Source organism: Molothrus aeneus, chromosome 8, assembly GCF_037042795.1.
Source record: "Molothrus aeneus isolate 106 chromosome 8, BPBGC_Maene_1.0, whole genome shotgun sequence".
Taxonomy (NCBI): Eukaryota; Metazoa; Chordata; class Aves; order Passeriformes; family Icteridae; genus Molothrus; species Molothrus aeneus.
Genome location: NC_089653.1, coordinates 2,785,789 through 2,812,719, shown reverse-complemented (window position 1 = coordinate 2,812,719; position 26,931 = coordinate 2,785,789). Strand labels below are relative to the sequence as shown.

Here is a 26,931-nt window from a genome sequence, read left to right as displayed (position 1 = left end):
TGATCAATACTTTCCATTGTTATTTATTTTTAGACAGCATTTTGATGTGTTATATTTTTCACAAACTCCTCCTTTTTCAGCCATTAGGTAGTCCAAGGCCAATCTGCTCTGCTAGACTGTTACTAGCAGGTGCATGCTTTGTTGGGCAGCTGTTTTGTTCCAACTGACCTCAATCACCTTTTCCAGTCTTATCAACCAATTTAACATATAGTTTGATTCCCAGGATCTGTTTTGAGCCCAAATAGCCAGATCATAAAAGTTTATGATCCTTTCTGTGTGCCATTCATTTTCACTCCGTTTATAGCTGTCCCTAATCAAAAGGTTCAGGTTTGTCTTGATATTGCCCATGGCTTTATCAAGGGGGGTTTCTCTAGTGGATTTCCCTTGGACCACGGCAGGGTGCAGGAGGAGGGTGGGATAACTCCTAACCTACAGGTCCCTTTCCATCTCTGGGGTAACTGACTCCACAAATCCAATACAGCCCCTCAGGGGCCTTCCATGTTCACTTATATTGTCTGGTTGATTCCAACAGGGATCTATATTTTCTATGGAATGGTAAGGGCTAGCTCCAGAACTATTGTACCAGCACAGATTAATTTGACTGTCCCACTTGCAATCCTTTCTCTTTGTTGTTCTCCAATACCCATTGGTTTTGTTTGGCCACCAGGTCACAGTTCTATTACCTGAATTTACAATTAAGGTAGATTTACAGGGGTTATGTCCCACCTCTTTGGTATAGTTCTTGGTATAGTTCTTTCCTTCTCAAGTTATACAAACTGCTCCAATTACCTGGTGACTTAAAGTCCACCTTCCAGGCTGTTTTATTTACTCAGAAATTTGGGTGTAATTCCCTTTTTAAAAGTGTTCTGGAGCTAGACCTTCACCCCTCCATGGCCATCTTTGAGCCATCTGAGTGATTATAGCACAGGATGCTGTTCTGTGTGCACCCTCAGATACAGTGATTATACCAAAGGATGCCATTTCTGTGTGCACCCCTCAATACAGTGATTATAGCACAGGATGCCATTTCTGTGTGCACCCCTCAATACAGTGATTATAGCACAGGATGCTGTTCTGTGTGCCACCCTCAGATACAGTGATTATAGCACAGGATGCTTTTTCTGTGTAGCCCACCTGGGTGCAAGGATGATGGCACAGGATCCTTACAGTCTGGAGGCACAGCCCTATCGCTTTCCCTGGGTTTATTGACAGTTCTTTTTTTATTAAATAAAAGGAGCTTCGGAGATGTGCCAACCACAGGTAATCTTTTAACACTCTTTTCTATAAAACAATACTAAAACGATTTAGTTAAGCCATAAAAAAATTAAAATTGCTATAAGATCTAACTTACTGGTTGCTTTTTACTCTGACGTTGGAGATAAATCATCTTTTCCACCTGTAAACACACCTGCAATGCCCACCTACCTGTAGTGGAAACAAATCTATGGTGACTCATAAATTTCCTCCCCCCAAGAGCTGTCAGTGATAACACAACCATCTGTCACAGAATGGCACACTTGCTCTCTTGCCTGTTCATAGGCTATTACAGCTAAAACTCGTTGGTCTCTGTTTTCTATTAATTGAACAGCTGCATGAAAGGTTCTATCTCTAATACTTAAAGGTGTTCCTATAAAATCACTGATAAGGAATGCTATTGTAAGCTGGTCACGTAAGCGATTTAAGCAGGTTAAACAAAGCAGTTGATTTTCCCCTTGTTCTATTTTGGTTACTTTCCACCACGAGTTAAACTGTACAGACAATACAAGCCCATGGGGCACAGCCTGGGCCATGCCCAGCACACATCCAGTGGTGTGTTTCTTTCTGGGCCTCTGTTGATGGCATTAGTCCCTGATCCCAGTGTCTCAGGAGATGCTGAATTTGTTCCATATGGTGTTGTTTGCTCTCCAAACACAGCGGGGTTACTCGCCCCAGTGACTCCAGAATTGATGGCAACCTGGTGTTTGAGCAGCTTGCCTCAATTAGAGGTTAAAATTTAATGAAATTACCAAGTTTTCCATCTGTAGTCAAGCTGTTTGTATGTTCCAGCTGAGCTCACTACTGTGTCAGTGTGTTTACACTCTGGACACAACCCTGATGGTGGATAACCCCTGTGACAATGTTAATACCACCTCTCCTTACAATAGGTACATTCGATGCCTACAATTAGCAGCTTGTATAAATATTTCTAGTGGACATAAACTATACTTTTTAGCCAGCCTTTGGTACACATTGCACACTATCTCTTTGCTATAACACATAATTACCTTGACAAACAAAACAAATCACACATATCAAACACTCACCCACTTAGTTTGGCCAAACTACATAAAACACACATTCATTACTATAAAAAAATGAAATTATTTGCTTTTATCACTTCAAAATGTAATCCAAATCTTGGAATAATATGCTTCAACAAAATTTTGGCTACTGTTTGAGCTGTAGCCCGAGCTGCAGGGACTGCTTCTACCCACTGAGTCAATTGATAACTAATAGATATTTCCACCTGCCCACTCTGGGTAATTGGTAAAGTCAATCTGGATCCTTTTAAATGGCCTGTGTACTATATGGCAGCCCCCAGAGGGATGAGTCCTCCACACCTTTTTGTTCACTTTTTAACATGTGAGACGTCCCTGAGTAATTTGTTTTCTGATTTCTAATATTCCTATATACCCATAAAATTTTAGAAAATGATGACAAAGTGCTCTTGTTCCTCAGTGAATCTGTTGATGTCTGTCTGGCTAAGGGTTTTAGTCCTACCATCAGGGAGAATCTATTGCCCCCCTTCCAGTTTTTCCCCTAACTTCTTTATGGCTGCTAACTCTGCTAAGGAAAAAATATGGTGTTTTGTTCTGTGCTTCTGCTTTCCAAAAAGCCATAACGACACTGCTGTTTTCCCTCAAGGCAGAGATTTGCTTCATTGTCAGCCAGTTAGGGGAGGTTATCAAGACAGCCCCATATTTTACTATTGTTTTAACTATTTGTCCTCTATTCTTTTCCTGTGATCTTTTTTTATATCAATTTTTGTTTCCTTTTGTTTTTCTTCTATTTTCTTCTTTAATGCTACACTTCTTATATTTATATTTGGGTCGTTTCCATTTTCATCTTTCTCAAAACAAAGAAATTTTTTCTATTGAGGACAAATTTGATTGCTATAAGAATAAGGAGCTCGTCTACTGAATCCTTAATTTTTCTCTACCCAGCACATTTTCTATTTTTAACACACACACCTGTGAAGCTGCTGTGATTGTGACAGGCAGCACTAACACATGAATGTGCCACTAACACAGGGTCCATCTTGTCCCTGACCTACATCAAGTGATTGTCACAGGGCTCTGAGTTATTTGGAATTTGAGTCATTTTCTCATTGTTTCCTCTTGCATTTCTTGTTTTATCATCACTTGTTTCTGCATTGCTTGTTCCTTTCCTATTTCTTAATTTTGTTCCATGCAGTTTTATGGTTTTTGCCAGTTGCCAGGGGTATCATAATAAGCACAGTGAGAATAACCAATCCCTGGTGTATTAATCCTTCTCCTTGAATGTTCATAAGTCCCCTTTCTTTGCAAATCTTTCTAGAAGTGTGTACTACTCCAAAAGCATATTTCAAGTCCGTGTAAATGATCCCTTCCCAATCCTTTAACAGCAACACACAGAATAATGCAAGCCCAGGACAGGCTAAGGGGACCAGATTCCTTTCCTTCTAGTTTTTCTCCAATAATTATAGCATTCACAGATTTTCTTTTCCCATCTATCACTCAGGATGATCCTTCTACAAGTAATTTTTTTCCTCTTTGTAACTCCTGTTCTCTTAGATCTGGACACATTTTTTGTTTGTAGCTCTGTGACCTCTGTGCAGTCATGCATTAGTTCTTCCCCTGGGACCCCGTGGAGAAACTGATCTGGGCTTTTTATATTTGTCATTCTCAGCTCTAATTCAGGGGAGGTTGTGCTGTATTTCAGCACTAATGGACAGAATATTTAACTCTCCTATTTCACCAGAATACCATACAGTGTCACTAATCTGCAGATCTCCAGATTACAAATTTTCTTTCATGGACTGGCGGGGGGTTATCCTAATTCCTAGGACTATTATTAAATCCCTTTCTAACAAATTATTTCCAGCCTATGGTAATAACAATACGTCATTTACCCCAAATTTTTCATCTGATTCAATTTGTACTTTTTTAATCACGGGGACTGGGAACGGTTCTCTCCCAACTCCAATTACTGAGATGCATTCCTGACTTAATTTGCATCCTTGGGGTAACTTTCTTATGGTGGTCCTGGAGGCTCCTGTATCTACTAAAAATATTTCCTTATTGTGAGGACCAAGTCTTAATTTTATCAAGGGCTCTTTTGGTGCTTCAGTCCTCATTAAATACAGCCCCTGACACCCCTACTCCTCCTGAAACCTCTTTTCATCCTGCTTCCTTTTCCTGCAAAATTTTTGCAGGTGTCCCTTCTCATGGCAACAGAAACAGGTGGGTCCCGAGTCATTAGGGGTAGAATTTAGACTACCCTGATGTCTCGATGCTTTTGTGGATCCTTTGGTGTTAGTAGCCTTCTGTGTTTTTCTTGTTGTTTTAAAAACTTCTCTCTCCTCCTTTCCCTTCCTCTATGCTTGACCCTCATACACATACAATCTTTACACATGAACAGTTTCTGCACTTTTTCTACAAATTTTTGTAGCTCTTGCTCTAAATTTTCCAAGTCATCTAATATGTCCATCATGTCTCCTCAAGATCTAATATTGGGTTCATTTCTAAAAGCTAATGCAAACCTCTTAAAAATGTTGCAACAGTTAAAAGTTCACTACCATGCCCAGGGGACTGTCCTGGAGAATTGCTCCCCACCCTGTTCAGGAATCCCCTTGTTTCTGACTAACCCTGCGAGCCTACTTCCTGAGCACTCGCTCCTAGGTACAAGATGCCACCTCTCTTGCCCTAGTTTCTGGCAGGTAAATGTAATGAGTTAATGTCTTAGTTTGTTCATCAAGTTGCTAAAAGACTATAAGAAGGGGAAAAGCCAATAATAGAAAAAACTGCAAGATAGATGTAACCAACTAATATGTTGCAAGATGAAAATAACGGGCTAATATATTGCAAAATAAATGTCATAAGGCTTAAACCGCTAAATGTCAGAAGCTAGTATGTTGAAAGGCTAAATAAGCAATGTGTAACTATATGTAACTATGTGCCTATATATGGTAAAGGCTATTGTAAGACCTTGAGGAAGAGGACGGGAGCCTTCATCCAGACGACCACCAGAAGGCAGAATAAGACCCCCTAGCAACTCTCGGCGCAGACACAGAGAACACCGGAAGGTCACCCAACAACAACAGATGAAAAGGAGGACTGAACTGCGGAGTGGTGTGGGCCGAAAGCGGAGCGGTGACTCCCCAGCTACACCCAGCGCTCCCGGGTGGGTGCAAGCCTTTTGTTGGCTTCACTCAGTGTTGTAATTTGCCTATTATCGCTTGCTTTATCAATTAATAAATCACATTTTATTTGGACTCACTTGTCGGTGGTTGGTTACTCACCGCAACTTATAACAGTAAATAACCAGGAGTTCCAGGTACCTGGGAAATCCTCACTCACTCTTCTCACTCATGGTTTAATCCCCTCTAATACTTGCTCATCTCTTGTCAGCCACTTGCTCCTGCCTGATTCCACTCACCCTGATAAGCTCCTGCCTCTCACTGTTTCTGGCTTCAGCCTCCACAGTCCTCCTTTCTCACTTACTAAGCCCTTTTTTTATTACCTTTGCTAAAATTAAACCACACTCACTCACCCTTTAGGCATGCATGGCACAGCTGGGTCAGCTCATCCACTCACCCACCCCCTCACAGGAATTACAGAGCCTGGTCAAAACCCTTAACAGAACAAAACAGTCGCTTCCTTCCTTAGCCAGGAGGGCAGAACCGCCACCCTCGGCGGCCCCCACACGCTCTGTGACTAGGTCACATCTCAAACACTCACACAAACACAGAAATGCAGGTCAACGCTTGCTCTGTGACCAGGTCAGTCTCAAACACTCACACAAACACACAAACAGAGCTCCTCACTCTCTCTATGACGAGGTCACATCTCAAACACTCACACAAACACACACACAGAGGTGCCCACTCTCTCTGTGACCAGGTCACATCTCAAACACTCACACAAACACACACACAGAGGTGCCCACTCTCTCTGTGACCAGGTCACATCTCAAACACTCACACAAACACACAAACAAAGGTGCCCACTCTCTCTGTGACCAGGTCACATCTCAAACACTCACACAAACACACACACAGAGGTGCCCACTCTCTCTGTGACCAGGTCACATCTCAAACACTCACACAAACACACAAACAAAGGTGCCCACTCTCTCTGTGACCAGGTCACATCTCAAACACTCACACAAACACACACACAGAGGTGCCCACTCTCTCTGTGACCAGGTCACATCTCAAACACTCACACAAACACACAAACACCTCTCCTTAGCCGGCTGAGCCCCTTGCAGGACTGCGACTACCATGGCCCTTGGAGTGTGAGGTCACATCAAAAGCACCCTACACATACACACAAACACAAATGCAAGCACACACCTGCCTTCACCCCACCTCAGGATACTCACAGACTCCTTTTCTCATGAGGATTTTTGTGCACACCGAAGTTTTATGGGTGCTCTCACCTTTAGCTGGCACTCTTAAGGCAGCCCCTTTGCATGCTTCCTACCACGAGCTTCTTTTGCTTATGCTTTATCAAAATTGGAATTCCTTCTCCAAGTGACTCTGGTCTGACCTCGGGACCACCTAAAAACTGGTGTGGAGCCCCTTCCCAAGGCTAACCGTCCTTCCCAGGGCTGGAGTTCCTGAGTTTTGGCACCAAATTGTTATGAATGAGGTCCCTATATGTCTAATTTAATAAACCACAAAATTAGAATTTAGCACCAATTTTAATTGAGCAGCAATTTTATATAAAATTATACAATTAAAAATAATCAAGCAGATGCAAAAAAAAAAAAATTGGCAGTGGTTTGGATAAAGCATAAGCAAAATCAGTCGGGGTACAGGGAGGGTTTTTCTCATCCTGCCTCACGTACAAAGGACAAAAGGATCCAAACACAACTTATACACTGTATGCTAATACATATTCATCAATATTTTCCTGTAAATCCCCTCCCATTTTTGATTCCTGCAATCTCTGTCACTGCACTGCACAGTCCATGCTCTGCCTGTTGCTAAGGGGTCTTTTGGCCTTTTGGGGGTCTCTTCAGAGGAAGGCTCACTGTCTTCCTCACTGCCCTCTGAATATCCTGGCAGGTTGGGCATGTGCATTACCCTTTATGTTATGTAAGTAAGCATTATGTTCCAACTAAGCCTTATTATTTCATAGATAGGACTACTATTGCAGATTGCATATTTGGAATTGTCCCAGCTTTGCTCATTCCAAGACCGATTCTGTTTTAGGATATTGTTTATCTCAATACTCCATTGTGTATCCTACGTTCTCATGAACACCTGAAAACATCTGTTTCCTGACCCTAATTGCACATCCTTTTCCTCTACTGCTTTTTAACAAACATTTTCTAAAATATCGATACAGTTGCAGCTGAAAAGAGGGGAGAAATAGCAGGTGGTGGAAATCGCTGACAGTTGGGATTCATTTGATCTGCCTGAACTGCAAAGGCCAACAGATCCCGAGCACCACCAGAGTTGTCATGTGTCTTGCCCTGCCCTTGCCCTGGCTGCAGCTGCCTGGGCCCGTCGGGATCCCCAGGAGCAGCTTCCCGGGGGCTGCGGTTCTTCAGCGGCTTCACCGGTGTGGGGCTTTTTTCTTCCCCTGTCGGCCGCCCCTCCTCAGGCCCGCCGCGGTTGTCACCTCTCGGCGGCGATGGCATCTTGGGGCCGGCCCGGCAGATGCTCCGGGCCGATCTCATCTCCCAGAGGCCGGCCCGCCCGCCAGATATTCACAGGCGACTTTCTCCCCTCGCTCTCGACTTCCCAGACATTCCATGCGATCTCCTCTCCTGGCGGCCGGCCAGGGAGCCCCTCGCCGCTTTCCCCGCGCGCTGAATGGGCCAAAGCGGCGTCTCCCATTGCCCCGCTGTGCATAAATGCGGTGACAGCAGCAGCCCGCGCTGTGTCCGCCCGGGAGAGCAGCGGCGGCGGCACCGGAGCTTGGAGGCGGCTCCAGCCCAGGCGGGACCCGCGGTCGGTGCTGCCCCAGCTCGGGGCTCGCTGCGGGCGGAGGGGCCGCGCTGAGGGCCGGGGGGCTCTGGCGAGAAAGGACCTTCTCCACACTGGGCAGTGCCAGCTTCACCTCTGAGCCCAGCACAGCGCTGTCCTTCCTCAGCTGCAGCCTGTGCCTTGCCCTTCCTCTCAGGGTCACCTCAGTGCCTCTTCATGCCCAGTGCCAACGCTGGGCTGGGGCTGCAAAGGAAAAGTCTCTGCAATCCATCCTGCCACCAATGCTGCCTGCAGTGAGTGCATTGCCCTCATGACACAACAAGCTCCAGTGGGAAATCCAAATGGCTCTGGGCTCTTGGAAATCATCTCAAAGTAGCCTGAATGTGACACTTTTGGGCTGTCTTTGGAAGAGGAAGAGCAGCTGACACGTGCTGAGGAGGAATCCCACTTTTGGCATGAGGCACCTGACTGTGAAGAAGGGTCTGTCAGCTCCTGGCTCTTTGTCTGTGTCACCTTTAGAGGAGGACAGTCAGAGCTGCTGCCTTGGGGAAGGGAATTCGCTGTCAATGCCAGAACCCAGGCCAGAGCTGCTTCTCCTGCTGTGGGGTTGTGGGGTGAGCCTGTGCTTGTGAGAGCAGCCCCTGCAGGGGCACCTCACTGTCACCCCTCGATCCGGAGGGCCCTGTCCCCCCTGCTCGGGTGCCCGGGACCCTGAGCTCGCCTCTCCCTGCCCTGCTCAGACCCGGCTGCCGCTGCCCCCGCTGCCCCTCGGGTGCTGCTCCGAGCTTTCGCTGCTCCGGAGCTGCGAGGGATGGATTTGGAAAGAATTTTTAACTTTGATACAAAGTTCACACAGACCTGTACATCTGTATGCAAATATTGAGATCAAGTGGTTGACTTAGGAAAGCTATGGAATAGAGATGATATTGTTGAGAGAGAGATTGAGTTAGAAATATGTTTTAGTAAGTTTTAAAATATGGCTTTATAAAGAGTAGATATTTTAGAGAATTAGAACTATGAAAGATGCATTCTAATAGGACTATGTGAGGTACAAATAGAGGTGATTAGTGTTAGAAGTAATACTATTGTGTGGTAAAAGCTAATAGCTTGACAAATATTTGTAAGGTGTAGGAATTAGGAAACAAATTAGCTTTTAATAGAATAACGTTGAGTTTTATGTTTTATGCTTAATTCTTTATTGAGACTGATAGTTAAGCAAAATCTTTTAAAACACTTCTCAGTTACCCCATCTTTATAGAAACTAAAAAAACAACAAAACAGTAGTTTCATTATAAAAGACCCAATAATGCAACTATCTTTCAAGCAGTTAAAAATCCTCAAAATAATTTCTGTTTAGTGCTACTACAAAGAAACTAGACCCTAAAGAAATAATTCTTCTACAAAAAGAAAAAAAAAGACCAAACCCAAACAGTCAAGACTTCTACCTACATCATGAGCTCAACTCGAACAGAAGCCAATATTGTCTCCTATTACACAACATCAAGCAAGCTTTAAAAAACATAATCCAGCACAAAATATCCAAGCAATCCAAAGGCATTTATAAAAGCCTTAAAGATCTAATTCTTATAATATTTCAAAACAAAACCTAAAAATTTGCGTTCAAAAGTTCAATCTTAATTCCAAAAGCAGTTTCCAGCTATAAATAACACTTCTGTGTTCACCCTTCCTCCGAGCCCCAGTTAAACTGTACAATACTTTTACAATAAACCAAAACCATACAACTACTCATGCATTCCTTCCATACAAATGAGCTAATAATTAAGTTATTTAAACAAATTGCAAAGCTTTCCAGTTGCCCATTCCCGTGTGCAAAGCCCGCCGCGTCCCCAGCCGTGTCTCCGAGCCCTCCCTCCCTCCGGCCGCGCCCAGGGGCCCCGCAAGCCCGAGCGGAGCCGCGCTGCCCCCGGCGCTGCCCCGCGGCCCCGCCGCTCTCCCGGCCGCAGCCCCCGCTGCCATCCCCAGCCCGCCCGGGATCCTCCAGCCCTGCCCGGCCGGGAGCGAGGGCAGCTCTGCCGAGCAAAAGGAGCGAGGCTGCTCTGCCAGCGCTGCAAAACCCGAGCTCTGACTGCCGCCAAAGAGAGGAACGAGAGAAAAACCCGGGATTTGCCAACTCCTCCACAGGGAAATGAAGCAGGGCACGGACCCTGGTTCAGAGGAAGAGTTTAACCCGTTCCATCCCAGCCCCGTGAACACACAACGGGAACTGACTAATTGGGCTGACATTAGACCTAAACTCATGCAAGATAAAGATTTTAATTCAACACATAGAAAACTCCTTGCTGTGCCAGTTCGATATAAGGAAAATAATGCTAATCCTCGGTGGGAGCCTATAGCATATTATGATATTCAGAAATGAAGAAAAGCTTTTAAAGACAACAGCTTAAACTCCCAGTATTCAATAACGTGGTGAGAAGTGGATATGATTCTTATCACCTCACACCTTCAGCCTCCTGTAACATTTCATCTGTAATTTTAACAAACTCACAGTATATTCTGTGGGACTTGGAACAGCAAAAGCATCTTCACAGATCGATGGAGAGCTCTGCTTGAAGCCCTAAAGCCCAGCTAACAATCAGTCAATTAGCTAGAGATCCTCCAAACCATAAAGCTGAAGACCAAGCCGAATCCCTTTCTAGAGCAGGAATAAGAGATATTAAAAATGCAGCCAGAAGGACTCTTTTAACTGTACAACTGCAAGAACCCATGAAAACGCCGATTCTCTGATTCAACAAGCCACAACCAAACCTCATCTTGCCTTTTTAGATCACTTGGCACAAGCAGTTCAGAAGCAGTGTCCTAAGGAAACAGCACATCCTCACTGAATTAAAGCCTTGCCTTTTCTAATGCAAACAATAAATGTCAAAGGGTTCTGTTACCAGAGCAGCCACCAACAGTGCCACCAATGCTCTCAGCTTGTGGTAACTCCGCACTCCACAGCACATCGTGACCATACGAGCTCCCGCACTGGGTAACAACTTACAAAGTCCCAAGATTCGCGGGGAAATAAATTCCAAAGAGTTATTGAGGCTCAAACCAAAACTATTGAAGAAACCCTCACTGCTTTCCAGGTAGAGCCCATTAAAGAGCCATTTTTAACTGTAAAAAATAGTAATTTTTAAAAAGACTGTTCTGAAGCAGAGAAAAATACAAAAACACCTGATACTTACCTCAGTACAAAAAAAAAAGAGGCATTATACCGATCGCTGTGGCTCCAAATTTAACAGAACAGAGAAGCCTCTGTCGGGAACTTCAACAAGAGCTCACAGCGCCACCGTGACACAAAGCAAAGAACGGCGGCTCCATCGCAAACGAACAGAGCAGATGCGATTTGTAAAATCACCAGAAATCTCCCGAGCAACCCCGAATTATTACGCCCCGGGGCACGATGACAACTAACAGCTTCTACATTACCATACCTCTAAACAAACTTTTGTCATCAGTTTCTGCCCACAGGGGTCACTAGTACTTCACAACAGAGACAGGACATTTTCATTCTAAGCAGAGACAAAAACATCATTGTTAGATTTTCAGTTTTCCCAACTATTAGTTCAGTACATTGTAACCAAGAGCTGACAGCTTCAGCTCTTGCTTACAGCACTCCAGCAGCAATTCAACCCAAACCACTAAGAGCCATTACTGCTGCATTGCCAGTGACTGTAGCTAAGCAAGACATCCACGGAGAGCCTGTGCTTTTAACGAAGCAAACCGTGCACCAAGGCATAGCACTGAGAGCTTTAGCCCACACCTGGTGGCCTCTGGGTGGGAGGTGTCCCCAGCGAAGAGCCAGAGCCCCCTTGCAGTGTGAGCAGGGCAGTGGAGCAGGGAATGTCCCAGCCGTGCTGGCCACGGGCACGGAGGGCGCTGCGATTCCTCCTGTGCTGCAGCCCGGCCATTGAAATCTGAGAATCGGGGATAAAGTGGAGCCCAGGAAGGACAGAACAGTGTCAAGAAGGGGCATTTTTAGGATTTGGCAGCCTACTGATTCCCGTACTCTGATTTGTTTGATAATAAATTCAATTAAATTTGATTTCTCCAGTCTGGGCCTGTTCTGCCCATGATGGGTGAGAGATCTCTGGCTGCCTTTCCTGAGAGCCCCGAGCCTTTCCTGCTGTGTTCTGTTGCCTGCCCAGGGGCAGGAGCAGAGGCACAGAGAGCTTTTGCTGGGCCCGGGCACCTGGCCTGGCCCAGCCCAGCCCGAGAATCCCTGCGGGAATTCCCTGTTGAGAGCCCCAGGAGCGGCTTCCCCGGGGCTGCGCTTCTTCCCCAGCTTCTCCTGCCTGGGCGCTTTTTCTCACCGCGGGGGTTCCGGGACAGGAGCGGCGCCTCCGCCGCCTCGCTATCCTGCTCCCCGCTGGCTCCGCCGCTCTCCTCGCTGAGAGCAGCCGCTTTCCCACTCGTATGAAGGGCAAAACGGCCCAAAGCCCTTCCACACCGACGGCTTCTAAAGTGTGTGCAGCAGCGGCCGTGCCCGCTGTGTCTGCCCGAGAGCGGAGCGGTGGCGTCCGGCTCCCCGTTCGTGTCATTCCAGGGCGGACACGGCACCGGAGCTCGGAGGCGGCTCCAGCCCAGGCGGGACCCGCGGTCGGTGCTGCCCCAGCTCGGGGCTCGCTGCGGGCGGAGGGGCCGCGCTGAGGGCCGGGGCGTTCTGGCGAGAAAGGACCTTCTCCACACTGGGCAGTGCCAGCTTCACCTCTGAGCCCAGCACAGCGCTGTCCTTCCTCAGCTGCAGCCTGTGCCTTGCCCTTCCTCTCAGGGTCACCTCAGTGCCTCTTCATGCCCAGTGCCAACGCTGGGCTGGGGCTGCAAAGGAAAAGTCTCTGCAATCCATCCTGCCACCAATGCTGCCTGCAGTGAGTGCATTGCCCTCATGACACAACAAGCCCCAATGGGAAATCCAAATGGCTCTGGGCTCTTGGAAATCATCTCAAAGTAGCCTGAATGTGACACTTTTGGGCTGTCTTTGGAAGAGGAAGAACAGCTGACGTGCTGAGGAGGAATCCCACTTTTGGCATCAGGCACCTGACTGTGAAGAAGGGTCTGTCAGCTGCTGGCTCTTTGTCTGTGTCACCTTCAGAGGAGGACAGTCAGAGCTGCTGCCTTGGGGAAGGGAATTCGCTGCCAGCGCCATAACCCAGCCCAGAGCAGCTTCTCCTGCTGTGGGGTTGTGGGGTGAGCCTGTGCCTGTGAGAGCAGCCCCTGCAGGGGCACCTCACTGTCACCCCTCGGTCCGGAGGGCCCTGTCCCCCCTGCTCGGGTGCCCGGGACCCTGAGCTCGCCTCTCCCTGCCCTGCTCAGACCCGGCTGCCGCTGCCGCCAGCGCCCCTGCCGGCCGCGCCCGGAACTGCAGCGAGGGGAAAGCGCGCGCGGCCGGGAGAGGCGGGGCTGGGGCTGGGCCTGCTCGGGGCAGCGCCGCGCTGGGGCTTGTACGTTGTTATACTCTGGTTTTGCTTTGTTTTACTTTGAAACGGCCCTAATTTCTATTTTCATATGTTTGCCTGAGAGCCCCTTCATTTCAGAATTATAATAATTCGGAGGGAGGGGGATTGCATTTTCCATTGCCAGGGAGGCTCCTGCCTTCCTCAGCAGACACCTGTCCTTCAAACCAAAGCACCCCCATCGCTCTGTGCCACTGTGTGGGGAGGAGGGAGGGAACCGGGGATAAAGTGAAGCCCAGGAAAGAGGAAGCACTGAGGGGAAGGTGCAATTTTAGGATTTGGCGTACTTCTCATTCCCTTGCTCTGATTTGTTTGATAATAAATTCAATTAAAATTAATGTCCCCACTCCGGCCTTCTTATGCCTATGAAGGATGAAGGGTGAGAGATCTGTTGGTAAATGATGGAGAGCAGCTTCCCAAGCTCATCTCTCAGCTCCCTGATCCCCCTGGGGAGGATCCCCTCTGGGCCCACAGATTTATGAGCATCCAAGCAGCTCAGCAGTTCTCTGACTGCCTCCTCCTGGATCACAGGGGGCCCATTCTGCTCCCTGACACCATCCACCAGCCCAGGAGTTCATGTGTAATGAGGACAAGCTGTGTTTCCACTAAGGGCTGAGGCAAAGAAGGCATTGAGCACCTCTGCCTTCTCTTCATCTGCAGTTACTAAGTTCCCTCCTGCATCCAAAAGAGAACAAAAGCTGGTCCTTCCCTTCCTTTTACCATTATTATATCTGTAATCCTTTACAAAAGTTGCCAAATTAAGTTTAAGCTGAGCTTTTGCCTTTCATTATTTTTTCCTATGTACCCTAGCAGCCCCCTGAAATACTTCCTGAGAAACCTGACCCTCCTTCCAAAGCTGACACATCCTCCTTTTATTCCTGAGTTCCTTCAAAACCTCATTGCCCATCCAGGCTGGATGTTTTCCTCGTCAACTCCTCTTTGGGCACACAGGGACAGTCTGTTCCTGTGCCCTCAAGATCTCTGTCTTGATGCATGCCCACCTTTCCTGAACTCCTTTGTTTTTAAGAGCTGCTTCCCCAGGGACTTTTTGAATAAGTCTCCTCAATAGCCCAAAGTCTGCCCTTCAAAAATCTAATATAAAAACGTATTGATGTTCCTCCTGATATCACCAAATATAGAGAACATTGTAATTTCATGGTCACCGTGCCCCAGGAGGCCTCCAACCAGCACAGCTCCCACCACCCCGTCTCTATCCACAATTCTAACGATGTCCCTCCCCTGGAAGGCTCACTCACCAGCTGCGACTCCTGAGCTCTGGAAACATGCCCAGAATGCTGTGGATTTCGACAGGGCTAATTTCTGTTTTCTCAGGCTCCTTGCCAACTGCTCCTGTGCGCAATTGCCTTCAGCCTGGCTCTTTTTTCTGTTCTCGGGCTCCCTGAAAACTGGTCCTGTTTGCATCCACTCTTGACTCGCTCCCTCCCACAAAGCGCCATCGGCTGTTTGTCCGTGCTCTGGTTGTTCAAAACAGCCAAAAGCCACTCGGACCCCACAGCGGCTCCACCTTGCGGTGCCAGCGGCCGAGCCCGGAGTCTCTGACCGGGACCGGAGCGGCAGCGGCGCGTTCGGGACATTGCGGAGCGGAGGCGGCACCCGGAGCCCGGCGAGGCGGCGGCGGAGCTCGGAGGCGGCTCCAGCCCAGGTGGGAGCCGCGGTCGGTGCTGCCCCAGCTCGGGGCTCGCTGCGGGCGGAGGGGCCGCGCTGAGGGCCGGGGGGTTCTGGCGAGTTCCTGGTGGCGGCTTCCCCCGTGTCCCCCCTGCGCTGGGATCGCCGAGGGAGCGGCTGCCCGCGGTCACACAATCCCAGAATCACCGGGCTGGGTTGCAAGAGACCTCCAAGACCATCGAGTCCAGCCCAGCCCCAACACCTCAACTAAACCCTGGCACCCAGTGCCACATCCAGTCTGTTTTTAAACACATCCTGGGATGGTGACTCCACCACCTCCCCAGGCAGCCATTCCAGAACTTTATCACCTTTTGTGTAAAAAACTTATTCCTAATATCCAACCTATATTTCCCTTGGTGCAGGTTAAGACTGTCCCTCTGGTTCTGTCAGTGCTGGAGAAAGAGCCCAGCCCCAGCTGAGCACAGGCACCTTTCAGGAGCTGTAGAGAGTGACAAGGTCACCCCTGAGTCTCCTTTTCTCCAGGCTGAGCACCCCCAGCTCCCTCAGTGGTTGCTCACAGGGTTTGTGTTCCCAGCCCCTCTCCAGCCTCGTTGCACCCTCTGGACGGGCTCCAGCGTCCCAAGGTCCTTCCCAAGCTGAGGGGCCAGAGCTGGACACAGCACTCCAGGTGTGCCCTCAGCAGGGCCAGGTACAGGGGCAGAATGACCTCCCTGCTCCTGCTGGCCACACCATTCCTGATCCAGGCCAGGATCCCTTGGCCTTCTTGGCCACCAGGACACACTGCTGGCTCACGTTCAGCCGGCTGTCACCAGCACCCCCAGATCCCTTTCTGCCTGGGCACTGTCCAGCCACACCATCCCCAGCCCAGAGCATTGCAGGTGTTATTGTGGCCAAAATGCAGCACTGGGCACTTGGACTTATTAAGCTTCATCTTCCTGGACTCTGCCCATCTATCCAACCATTCCAGGTCTCCCTGCAGAGCCCTCCTACCTTCCCACAGATGGACACAGCTCCCAGCTCAGAGTCCTCTGCAGATTTACGAATGAAAGCCTCAATCCCCTCATCCATGGGGTCAGTGCAAACACTGAACAGAGCTGGCCCCAGCACAGAGCCCTGAGGGACACCCTTGGTGCCTGGCCCCAGCTGGATGCAGCACCCTCAGCACCACTCTCTGGCCCCTCCAGCCAGGTCTGAGCCCAGCACAGAGCGCTCCTGTCCCAGTCCAGGGCTGCAGCTTTTCCAGGAGGGAGCTGTGGGAGACAGTGCCAAAGGCCTTGCTGAAGCCCAAACAGACACATCCACAGCTTTTCCTGCACCCACCAGCAGGGTCACCTGGTCATGGAAGGAGACCAAGTTGGTCAAACATGACCTACCACTCCTAAACCCCTGCTGGCTGGCTCTGACACCCTGGCCATCCTGGAAGTGCTGCCTGATGAAATCAATATAAGCTGCTCCATGACCTTACTGGGCACTGAGGTCAGGCTAACCGGCCTGTAATTATCAAGATCCTCCTTCCCACCCTTGTTGTGGATGGGTGTCACGTTGGCCAGCTTCCAGCCATCTGGAACCTCCCCAGTGAGCCAGGGCTGTTGGTAAATGATGGAGAGCAGCTTCCCAAGCTCATCTCTCAGCTCCCTCGTCCCCCTGGGGAGGATCCCCTCTGGGCCCACAGATTTATGAGCATCCAAGCAGCTCAGCAGTTCTCTGACTGCCTCCTCCTGGATCACAGGGGGCCCATTCTGCTCCCTGACACCATCCACCAGCCCAGGAGTTCATGTGTAATGAGGACAAGCTGTGTTTCCACTAAGGGCTGAGGCAAAGAAGGCATTGAGCACCTCTGCCTTCTCCTCATCTGCAGTTACTAAGTTCCCTCCTGCATACAAAACAGAACAAAAGCTTCCTTTCCTTTTACCATTAATACATTTGTAAAAACAGTTTTTATTATCCTTTACAAAAGTTACCAAATTAAGTTCAAACTGAGCTTTGGCTTCCCTACATTTTTTTCTTTCCCTAATTTTTTTCCTACGTTGCCCTAGCAGCCCCGTTAAATACTTCCTGAGAAACCTGACCCTCCTTCCAAAGATGATACATCCTCCTTTTATTCCTAAGTTCTTTCAAAACCTCGTTCCCATCCAGGCTGGATGTTTTCCTCATTGACTTGTTTTTTGGAACACAGGGACAGTCTGTTCCTGTGCCCTCAAGCTCTGTTTTGAAGCATGCCCACATTTCCTGGACTCCTTTGTTTTTAAAGGGCTGCTTCCCAAGGGACTTTCTGAATAAGACTCCAAAATATGCCAAAGTCTGGTCTCCAGAAGTCTACTGTAAAAATTTTATTGATGATCCTCCCGATATCATCAAATATTGAGAACACTGTTATTTCATGGTCACCGTGCCCCAGGAGGCCTCCAAGCAGCACATCTCCCACCAGCCCATCCCTATTCATAAACAACAAATGTAGCAAAGTCCCTCTCCGCGAAAGCTCACTCACCAGCTGTGACTCGTGAGCCCTGGGAAAACATCCTGCATGTCTAGGATGTCCACCAGGATCACTCCCGCCTTATCTTCGCTCCCTGCCAACGCCTTCGCTGTGCAGGGAGTGTCCCCAAACCAGGCTCCCTCCCTCGCCCATCGCCGCACTCACATTGGCAGCTTCCCTGCGCGCTGTTTGGTCAGACCGGCCAAAATCCCTGCCACACCCACGTCGGCTCCAACCTACGGCGGCACCGGCCGTGCCCGATGGGTTTGGCCGGGAGCGGAGCGGCGGCGGCACCCGGAGCTCGGAGGCGACTCCAGCCCAGGTGGGACCTGCGGTCGGTGCTGCCCCAGCCCGGGGCTGCTGCTTCTTGCCCCTCGGCAGGGGCGGGCTCCGAGCCGCAGCTGCCCCGGGCCAGCAGCAGGCGGCAGCTCGCAGGCGCTGTCAGGGCCGGGCTCGGCACGGAGCTGGGCTGCAGCGGCTGCAGAGCCACAGGGGCCGGGGCTGCGGGCACCGAGAGCTCCCGGAGGCTGCGCTTGTCTCCGCAGCTGCTGCCGCACCTCTGGGCAGCGGGGACAGCGGAGCCACAGCTGCCACCGCCCTCCTGAGCCCCCAGGGCCGGCACCAGCAGTGACCTCTCCCCGTGTCTCTTTCAGGGTGCCATCAGCGTGGATGTAAAGCTGTTCCCGAGGCCGAGCTCCCAAAGGATCTGCCAGCACTCCTGATGTCTGGAGAGCAAGGTGCTGTTTGTTCCAGGCAGAGAGATGCCGGCTGTGAGCAGGAGGAGAATGAACTCTGCTCCATTCCTGGAGCTGTGAAGGAGCCCATGAAAAACAGATCAGCAACAGGGAATACACTCAGAAGATTCCTGGGTGAGTGCAGGACCACCCCTGTGGTCTCTAGGGGTGACACAGCTGTGTCCCTGCCTGTGACCAGGCTCTTGGCTCTCTGGCTGCCAGCTGAGTGAGGCCCACACTGGCTCAGGGCTCCCTGCTCTGCTCCCTGGCCATGGGCTGAGCAGATTGCAGGCCCGGCTCTGCTTCTGGCAGCCAGCAGCTCTTTCCTGCTCCAGGTGAATGGATCAGGGGCCATCCCGTGGGCACGGCGGTGCTGATTCTGCTGCTCCTGGTGCTGGTGCTGGCTTTGGGGGTGGCCTTGGCTGTGCTGGCAGGTAAGGGAGGGGCAGCAGCCTGGGCCCAGCCCCTCGGGGCAGAGCGGGCTCCCTGCTCCCTGCACAGGGCAATCCTCAGACCTTCTCCTCTTCCCCCTGCAGCACCACAGGTTCCAGTCACACCTGCACCTCCGCTGTCAGTTCTGGGCTGTCCCCATGGCTGGGTTGGGTACAAGGGGGTCTGCTACTACTTCTCCAGGGATTACAGCACCTGGGAGCAGGGTCAGGAACGGTGCTCCGAGCTCGGGGCCTCCCTGGCCATTGCCAAGGATGAGGAGGCCATGGTGAGTGAGGGGCTGCGGACGGTGTGGGGTGGCTGAGGGCAGCCTGGGGGTGCTCCTGGGCCGGGCTCGGTGCTCGTAGGGCCGGGGCTGCAGCCCTGGGCCGGGGCCTTGCAGGGAAGGAGCCCCGGCGTGCGGGGGGAGCCCCGGGCCCGTGTCCCCCCGAGGGGCCGGGGCAGCTCCCACTCCTCTCTCCTGGGCAGGATTTGCTCTTCTGCCTCCGCGGGAACGTCGATTACTGGCTCAGGCTGCGCAGACGGGGCGAGCGCCTGCACTGGGGGGACGGCAGCAGCTACAGCTCCCGGTGAGTGCCGGGGAGCCGGGCAGGGCCTGGGGGCACAGGGGCACAAGGGCTGCCCCTGGCAGCCAGCGCTGCCTCTGCTCCTCCCTGCAGGGTTCCCGTCTTTGACAATTCCCAGTGCGTGTACCTGGCTGACAAGAGATTGAGGAGTGACAACTGCTCCAATGAGCGGCCGTATCTCTGCAGCAAGGCCCAAGCTCCCCCATAACAGGGGCTGCAGAAAGGACCTTCTCCACACTGGGCAGTGCCAGCTTCACCTCTGAGCCCAGCACAGCGCTGTCCTTCCTCCGCTGCACCCTGTGCCTTGCAATTCCTCTCAGGGTCACCTCAGTGCCTCTTCATGCCCAGTGCCAACGCTGGGCTGGGGCTGCAAAGGAAAAGTCTCTGCAATCCATCCTGCCACCAATGCTGCCTGCAGTGACTGCATTGCCCTCATGACACAACAAGCTCCAATGGGAAATCCAAATTGCCCTGGGCTCTTGGAAATCATCTCCAAGTGGCCAGAATGGGACACTTTTGGACTGTCTTTGGAAGAGGAAGAACAGCTGACACATTCTGAGGTTGAATCCCATTTTCGGCATTAGGCACCTGGCTGTGAAGAAGGGTCTGCTGTCTGTCTGTCTGTCTGTCTGTCTGTGAAGGATCTGACTGTCCTCCTGTGGGAGGAGTCCCAGGCTGGAGCAGGACCAGGGTTTTTCTCCCTGAGGGAGAAGCAGTGACATGACCCATCCCTCTGTGCCACTGTGTGGGGAGGAGGGAGGGAGGGAACTGGGGACAAAGTGAAGCCCAGGAAGCAGAGAACAGTGTCAGGAACACTTTTTAGGGTTTGGTGTACATATTATTCTCTTGCTCTGATTTGTATGATAATAAATTCAATTAAATGTAATTTCCCCAGTCCGGGCCTGTTCTACCCATGATGGGTGAGAGATCTCTGGCTGCCTTTCTTGAGAGCCCTGAGCCTTTCCTGCTGTGTTCTGTTGTCTGCCCAGGGGCAGGAGCAGAGGCACAGAGCGCTTTTTCTCGCTCTGGGCACCTGGGGGGTGTGGAGAGCTTTGTGTACAGTTGGCTAGCTGAGAAAAGTCACGTCGACATAATACCGTTGGTTAAGCTCAAAGGAGACAAGTCTAGGATTCAGCAGTCAGTGTCTAACCACTGACAAGGACATTGTGCCCTTGGTGCAACAACAGGATAGAGGAGAGGATGTTTCTCCAAAAATATGAGGATAGTTTCAGCAGAATAACCACAAGAATGTAGAAGTAGTAACAAAATAACCATAAGAATATAGAAGTAGGCATGGTTGAGCGATAAGTAATTAACCAACAATGAGCTCAGCTTTGCAATATGTATGAGCTTCATGAACACCAATATAAATATGTGTGACAATCAATAAAGTTGGAGACTTGCTGATTACTCATATCGAGTGCTGCATTTCTTCCGCCGATTTTCCACCAATGGTGACCCCAACGTGATTCCTGTAATGGCAACCACGGCGGATTGGTGTAGGAGTTCGGGTCCTGTCGCAGCAAGGACGGCGAACAAGCACCGCTGAAAAAGGGAAGGTGCCGCACCCTGGGTGACCTCAACGGAGAGCCCGGCCGATACGTGCTGCCGAGACCTTGTGGGGCTGCAACAGCGCTGACGTTCTTACAATGGATAGAGAAAGGCAAGCAGCATATGATTTATTTACTTGCTTTTTACAAAAGCATCAGGTTAAGGGCATAGATTTGCAGAAAGAGCTTCCTGGGTTGTTAGCTTACAGGTATGAACAGAGAGTTTTTCAAAATCCTCATACAGTACATGAGTTAACGGAGTGGCGCAAATTTGGGGACAAGCTGTGGGAGGCAGCTATAGATGATGATAAAACTGCAAAAAATTGGGAAAGCTGTGGTGAGTCATGCATGATGAGTTATTACAGTATCAGGCAGAAAAGAAGGCTGCTCAGCAAGCTAGCGTGGCGCATGAAAAGGATAAGGGTTATGGGGACTGGTTTAATTGTCCATTACCCCCTGCCACATCTACAGTCATTTTGCCACCAACATCAGCTCCTGCTTCAAGCAGCAGCTCACCCCCAACAACATCAGCTCCTGCTTCAAGCAGCAGCTCACCCCCTGCATGTGCTACAACAGCACCGTCCACATGGCCTGTGTCAAACCCTCCATCTCCTCCTCCTGGTAATGAGCTGATCCCTGGGTCAGAGAGTGACCTAGCGGGGGCCATTGCACAGGAGCAAAGGGAGGCATGGGCAGCGGTAGCAAAAGATATCATGGATACGGGGGATGAGGAGGCTATAAAAGCAGCTATGGATGTTGCTTGTCCGGTGATATATTCACCCGTGGCAGGGGGCGGGTTTCAAGCAACAATAACTGCTCTAGACTGGAAGCTGTTGTCACAATTTACAGTCCACAGTCAGTCAATTTGCGGTAACCAGTGAGCCCACAAAACAAATGCTTGACTGTATCTGGGGGACTCAGGTTTTGCTGCCAGCTGATTGCAGAGGAATAGCGAAGCTTGTCTTCACTCAGCATCAGCAGCTCTTGTTTAATGCACACTGGCAGGCACTCTGTCGGGAATGTGTAGCAGTAGCACGGCAGCCAGGTGCCCCGTTACACGGGATAACCCCAGAGGAGTTAATGGGTCAAGGGTCCTTTCTTCGGACAGAAGCACAAGCGTTACTCGGTCCTGATAAGTGTCGGGAGGCAATGCGCCTGGTGCGGTTGGCTATAGACAGGATAAAAGAGCCAGGGGGGATTCCCTCTTATATGGGAATAAAGCAAGGAAGAGATGAGTCATTCGGATCTTTTATAGATAAGGCAGCCAATGCTATTGAGCGGGCAGGAGTCCCTAATTTCATGTAGGGTACTTTGTTAAAACAATGCGCACTCCAGAACAGTAATCAGGCTACAAAGAACGTATTAAATACCCTAGGAGCTCATTGGTCTATAGAAGAAGCTTTAGAACGATTGGCAAATGTGCCCGTAGGAAATCAAGCAGTGTTAGTAGATGCTATTAAGGAGTTATTAGTAGGATTACAAAAACAGGCAGCAGCCTCACAGAGTCAGGTGTTAGCTGCTCTTGCCCCCTACAAGCAGCAGCAACAAATGCTCCACGGGCTCCAGCTGCTGGCCGATTCAAATGTTACCGGTGTGAAGGCACAGGACACATGCGATGGGCCTGTCAAGCAGCCAGCGTCTGTCGCAGACATCTTTCATGAAAAATCCTTTCTTAGGATTTTTCCTTGTGACAAGCTGCAGTTCAGCAACCAAAGTAAACAATGGTTATCTGCTGCTGTGGAATGCAACAGGTGATTGGTCTCCTGTGGGTGTTTGGATTTCTTGACCACTCATGGCAGAGCTGGCTCTTGCTCTGTCTGAGACACAGATCCTTGTTATTCATTCTTTTCTATTCTTAGCTTAGCTAGCTGCTGAAGAAACTTTTCCTATCTATTGCTTTTTAGTATAGTCTTAATGTAACATATATCATAAAATAATAAATCAAGCCTTCTGATCATGGAGTCAACATTCTCGTCTCTTCTTCATCCTGAAAACCCTTGTGACCACAGTCACAATTGGTGACCCCCGACTGAGGAGGACAATCATCACTTGGTGAGACCACCAGAGGAGCATTGCTGCACTGGGTAAACCCTGAATGTGTGGCACTGATGGTTGCTTCACAAGTGACCACAGAAGTGGATTCTAGCCAGGAGCTGAAGAACTGAAGATCCGAATTTGGACAGAGTTCACAGCAAGGCTGACCATAAAGAGAACCTTCTGAAAAGCCTCCAGGAAGATGTTCGGAAAGCTCAGCAGAACCATGCAGATAGCCAGAGAGTCCTGGACACTGTCACAAGGTACTGTTGGTTTTTCCCCTCCTAAAGATGAGGCCATTCGCAGTTTGTGGCTGCTCATCTGGAGGACTCCTCCCCTAGAGGATGAGGTTCCATTCTCCCCTTCAGAGGAGAAACTTATTGCCCTCTGGCAAAAATGGGGTGAAGAGGACAGAATTCTCCTGTTGGAGGCAGATCTCTATGAGTTTTTTCGATGGGCAAAGCTCTTTGGTTTTTTTACGAATGTGCTATATGCCCTCGATATGTTTGTCTGGGAGTGTATGGGCTCCATTTTCCAATTCTTTTTATACCGGGGGTTCGGATGCCCCTCGATTTATCCAACCTTTTTGAAGCTCTTTCTAGTCTTGAAACGGAGAGCAGCTGTTTTTCCCTGGATTGCTAACTGCAAGGGCAAAGCCCCGTTCCCCCCAATTCCGGGGGAAGACCCTTTGGAGGGGGACGCTCTGCTGCTTTCCAGCCCCCCTGAACCACAGTGGGGGGGCGAAGTTTCGCCCGCAGCCAAAGTTTTTTTTACCGCGTCTTCGGAGCATGCTCAGACGGAGCCGTTTGTTCCCCCCTCCCGTTGCTCTCAGGGGGGATGGGAGTGGGCGGCGCCGCCCCGGCCAGCGCCGCAAGCACCACCCCGGCCAGCGCCACGGGCACCGCCCCAACCCGCCCCGCGGGTGCGGGCCGTTCCCCCCGCGGCCCGTCCCACGGCCGCCCCTCCGGCAGAGCCTGTGGGCGCTCCAGCCGCGGTTCCACCGGCTTCCCTGCCTGCATCTATCTCAGAGACACTGCTTCCCGCGGCTGCGCCGATGTTGCTGGGCAACAGCGATCCACCGCTCCCCCCGGCCGTCCCGCCGCCTTCTGCGACTGCGGTTCCGCGGCCGATGTCAGAGCCCAGCGCAGAAGAAGCTGCCGACCCCGTGCCGCCCCCGCCGCCCCCGCCGCCTCCCCAGGCGGCCCCGCTGCCTGCCCCTGCGGGGACTCTGTTCTCCATGTCCGCGTCAGAGGCTGCCTTGGAGCCGGCGGCAGCAGCAGAGGCGCCTCCTGCATCCAGCGTGACTTCCTCCCCGAGTTTTTCGGATTGTCCCGGGGCTGCCCCTACGGGGGGAGCTGGGACAGGGGAAGAGGGCGTCAGCCTGTCCTTCCGTGGAGGAGGCATGGCCCGACAGCTGGCTGTGGGCGCAGCGCGGCTGCCTGTTTTCAAGATCAGCATTCTTGGCGGGTTGGGGGGTGTTTGGTCCGGGTTTTCCCCTGGGGGATGCGAATCTCTCTGCCGCCCCTCGCGCGCCCCAGCGGCGAGGGGGAGGTGGGTCCCGAAAGTTCTGTCCCTGGTCCCCAGCCCAGAGTGGGTGGCGGTGGTGCCGTGAGGCAGATGGGAGGAACACCTGGTGCATTTGCATTGCAGAGGCAGAGGGCACAGCAGGAAGCGAGCATCGCTTGTCTGCTGTGGGGAAAGGACATCCCCAGACCCGAGACGAAGTTTCTCGGGACAGCTTCTGTCTTCCCATTGCCGGCATGCCTCGGTGATTTTGGGGAAAGGAAGCGTTTGGTCACCCCTTCTGCCATTGTACTGGCAAAAGGGTGCGGGTCTGTGCCAATGCAGAGCCTGCCTCGGGGGCTGGGCCTGGGCTGTCTGCCTTGGTTGCTTGGGCCAGGGCCACCTCCCGGCCTCCTGTTGGGTTTGGGGGCTTTGCTTCCCCCTTCTGGTCCTGGGCCACCTTTCAGTGGGCCAGGTCTGGGGTTCCTGATCCTTCCACATGGGCCAGGGCCCCCAAGGGCCTCTCTCTGGCTCCTCTGCTGCTGCTGCTGCTCTTTCCGACAAGACAAACAAAAAACAAAAACAAAAACAAAAACAAAAAAAAAATTTAAATTGAATAAAAAAGGGTGAAAGAGCTGGCAGCAGCTCAGAGGCATTGAGGAGCCAGGGATTGGCTTCAGCCCAAGTTGTTCAATGAAGGGCTGTGGCAAGACATTTCAGAAATTTTCTAATTTTCTCAAAATTGTTTGAAGACTGTCAATGGACTTTTGATAAATATTGATGGACCTTTTTCTGTAGCAAGCCTGTTTCAGGACCAAAAGAAACTTTCAGATATGGCAAAGAGGAACATCTTCAAGCCATGGACTTTTCCTGAAACTCAGCTGCTTGGACTTGAATTTTCTTTGCATTGTTTTTGCATTTTCTTATATTATAGAATTGTTTTAGTAATATGATAGAATTTTATGTTCTACAGGTGAAGAAATTCCCAGTGCATTCCACAGGAGCACTTGAGTGGAGTTTGATTGGCAACAGATAACCTGTCAAGTGTTTGTCTTTTTCTTCGGCATGAGTACAGCAGAGAAAATTACAAACACTTTTTCCTTTTAATTTAACTAAATAAAAAAAGGTGACATGTCGCAGACATCTTTCATGAAAAATCCTTTCTTAGGATTTTTCCTTGTGACAAGCTGCAGTTCAGCAACCAAAGTAAACAATGGTTATCTGCTGCTGTGGAATGCAACAGGTGATTGGTCTCCTGTGGGTGTTTGGATTTCTTGACCACTCATGGCAGAGCTGGCTCTTGCTCTGTCTGAGACACAGATCCTTGTTATTCATTCTTTTCTATTCTTAGCTTAGCTAGCTGCTGAAGAAACTTTTCCTATCTATTGCTTTTTAGTATAGTCTTAATGTAACATATATCATAAAATAATAAATCAAGCCTTCTGATCATGGAGTCAACATTCTCGTCTCTTCTTCATCCTGAAAACCCTTGTGACCACAGTCACAAGCGTCTGGTGTCACAATTGTCACTTGGATACCCACAACACCGGAGCCTGCTGACGCCGTTTGGGAAACGGGAAAGCCAGCGCGCCCACCAGCCGCCGTGCCCAGACACAAGTAGCTGCTGTCAACACCTCAGCCCAGCTTCCCTTCAACAGCCACCGCCGGGAGCCTCGGGCTGGACGTGGCAGCCGCAGCAGCAGTGACCTTGATGACCACCCAACCAGAAAAGGTTCCAACTGGAATAAAGGGACCAATCATCATTGATGGACAACCTATGGGGAGCTTTGCTCCTGGGACAATCATTGGCCACCATGATGGGATTATTTGTTTTAGCCGGGGTAATAGACGCTGATTATACGGGGGAAATTTGAGTTATGGTGCATACTCTTTTTCCACCTATACAAATCAAGAAAGGACAGAGGATAGCTCAATTGGTTCCTTTGGAACAAATGGCTAAAACTTTACACCCTCGTCAATCACAGTCGAGAGGGGAGCGAGGCTTTGGTTCCACTGGAGGACTCACTCTATTAACAATGAGCCTGAATGATCGACCAAAGCGCACTGTAATAATGGAGTATCGGGGTGGGAGGCAAACCTTGGAAGGATTATTGGATACTGGCGCGGACTCCAGCATTGTTAGTCCGGATTTCTGGCCCCACAACTGCTGGCCATTACAGCCAACCACAGTGACAGTTACCGGGGTTGGAGGCCAAACACTTGCAAGAAAATCACCCACGTTATCTGTAACTATTGATGGAAAAACTTTGTGGAGTGTTTTATCAAGTGTACCTTTGCCCCCTACTGTGCAGTGCCTCATTGGTCAGGACATTTTG

General features: G+C 50.4%; 3 protein-coding genes across 3 annotated transcripts in view; all 3 read left to right on the top strand.

Moving 5' to 3' along the window:
* Positions 1–15,195: 15,195 nt before the first annotated feature.
* Positions 15,196–20,922, top strand: LOC136559550 (C-type lectin domain family 2 member B-like). Its single transcript, XM_066554843.1, has 6 exons — positions 15,196–15,298; positions 18,412–18,627; positions 18,828–18,926; positions 19,029–19,210; positions 19,411–19,511; positions 19,602–20,922. Exons 2-6 carry the CDS (start codon positions 18,480–18,482, stop codon positions 19,714–19,716), a joined length of 645 nt encoding a protein of 214 aa, XP_066410940.1. The 5' UTR covers positions 15,196–15,298; positions 18,412–18,479; the 3' UTR covers positions 19,717–20,922.
* The window catches only part of LOC136559548 (C-type lectin domain family 2 member B-like), a 25,850-nt gene continuing 16,977 nt past the window's right edge, over positions 18,059–26,931 (top strand). The window contains exon 1 of the mRNA XM_066554834.1: positions 18,059–18,080. The gene's annotated coding sequence lies outside the window, so the exon portion shown is untranslated. The remainder of the gene's footprint in view (positions 18,081–26,931) is intronic.
* LOC136559580 (killer cell lectin-like receptor subfamily G member 2) overlaps positions 24,147–26,931 on the top strand; it is a 26,920-nt gene continuing 24,135 nt past the window's right edge. Inside the window, exon 1 of the mRNA XM_066554887.1 lies at positions 24,147–24,392. Within this exon, the coding sequence (XP_066410984.1) occupies positions 24,147–24,392 (246 nt within the window). The remainder of the gene's footprint in view (positions 24,393–26,931) is intronic.

Coding starts and splice junctions, on each gene's coding strand:
- LOC136559550 (XM_066554843.1), top strand. CDS start 18,480: ATGTCTGGAGAGCAAGGTGCTGTTTGTTCCAGGCAGAGAGATGCCGGC. Junction 18,628..18,827: donor TACACTCAGAAGATTCCTGG/GTGAGTGCAGGA, acceptor TTCCTGCTCCAG/GTGAATGGATCAGGGGCCAT. Junction 19,211..19,410: donor CCAAGGATGAGGAGGCCATG/GTGAGTGAGGGG, acceptor TCTCCTGGGCAG/GATTTGCTCTTCTGCCTCCG.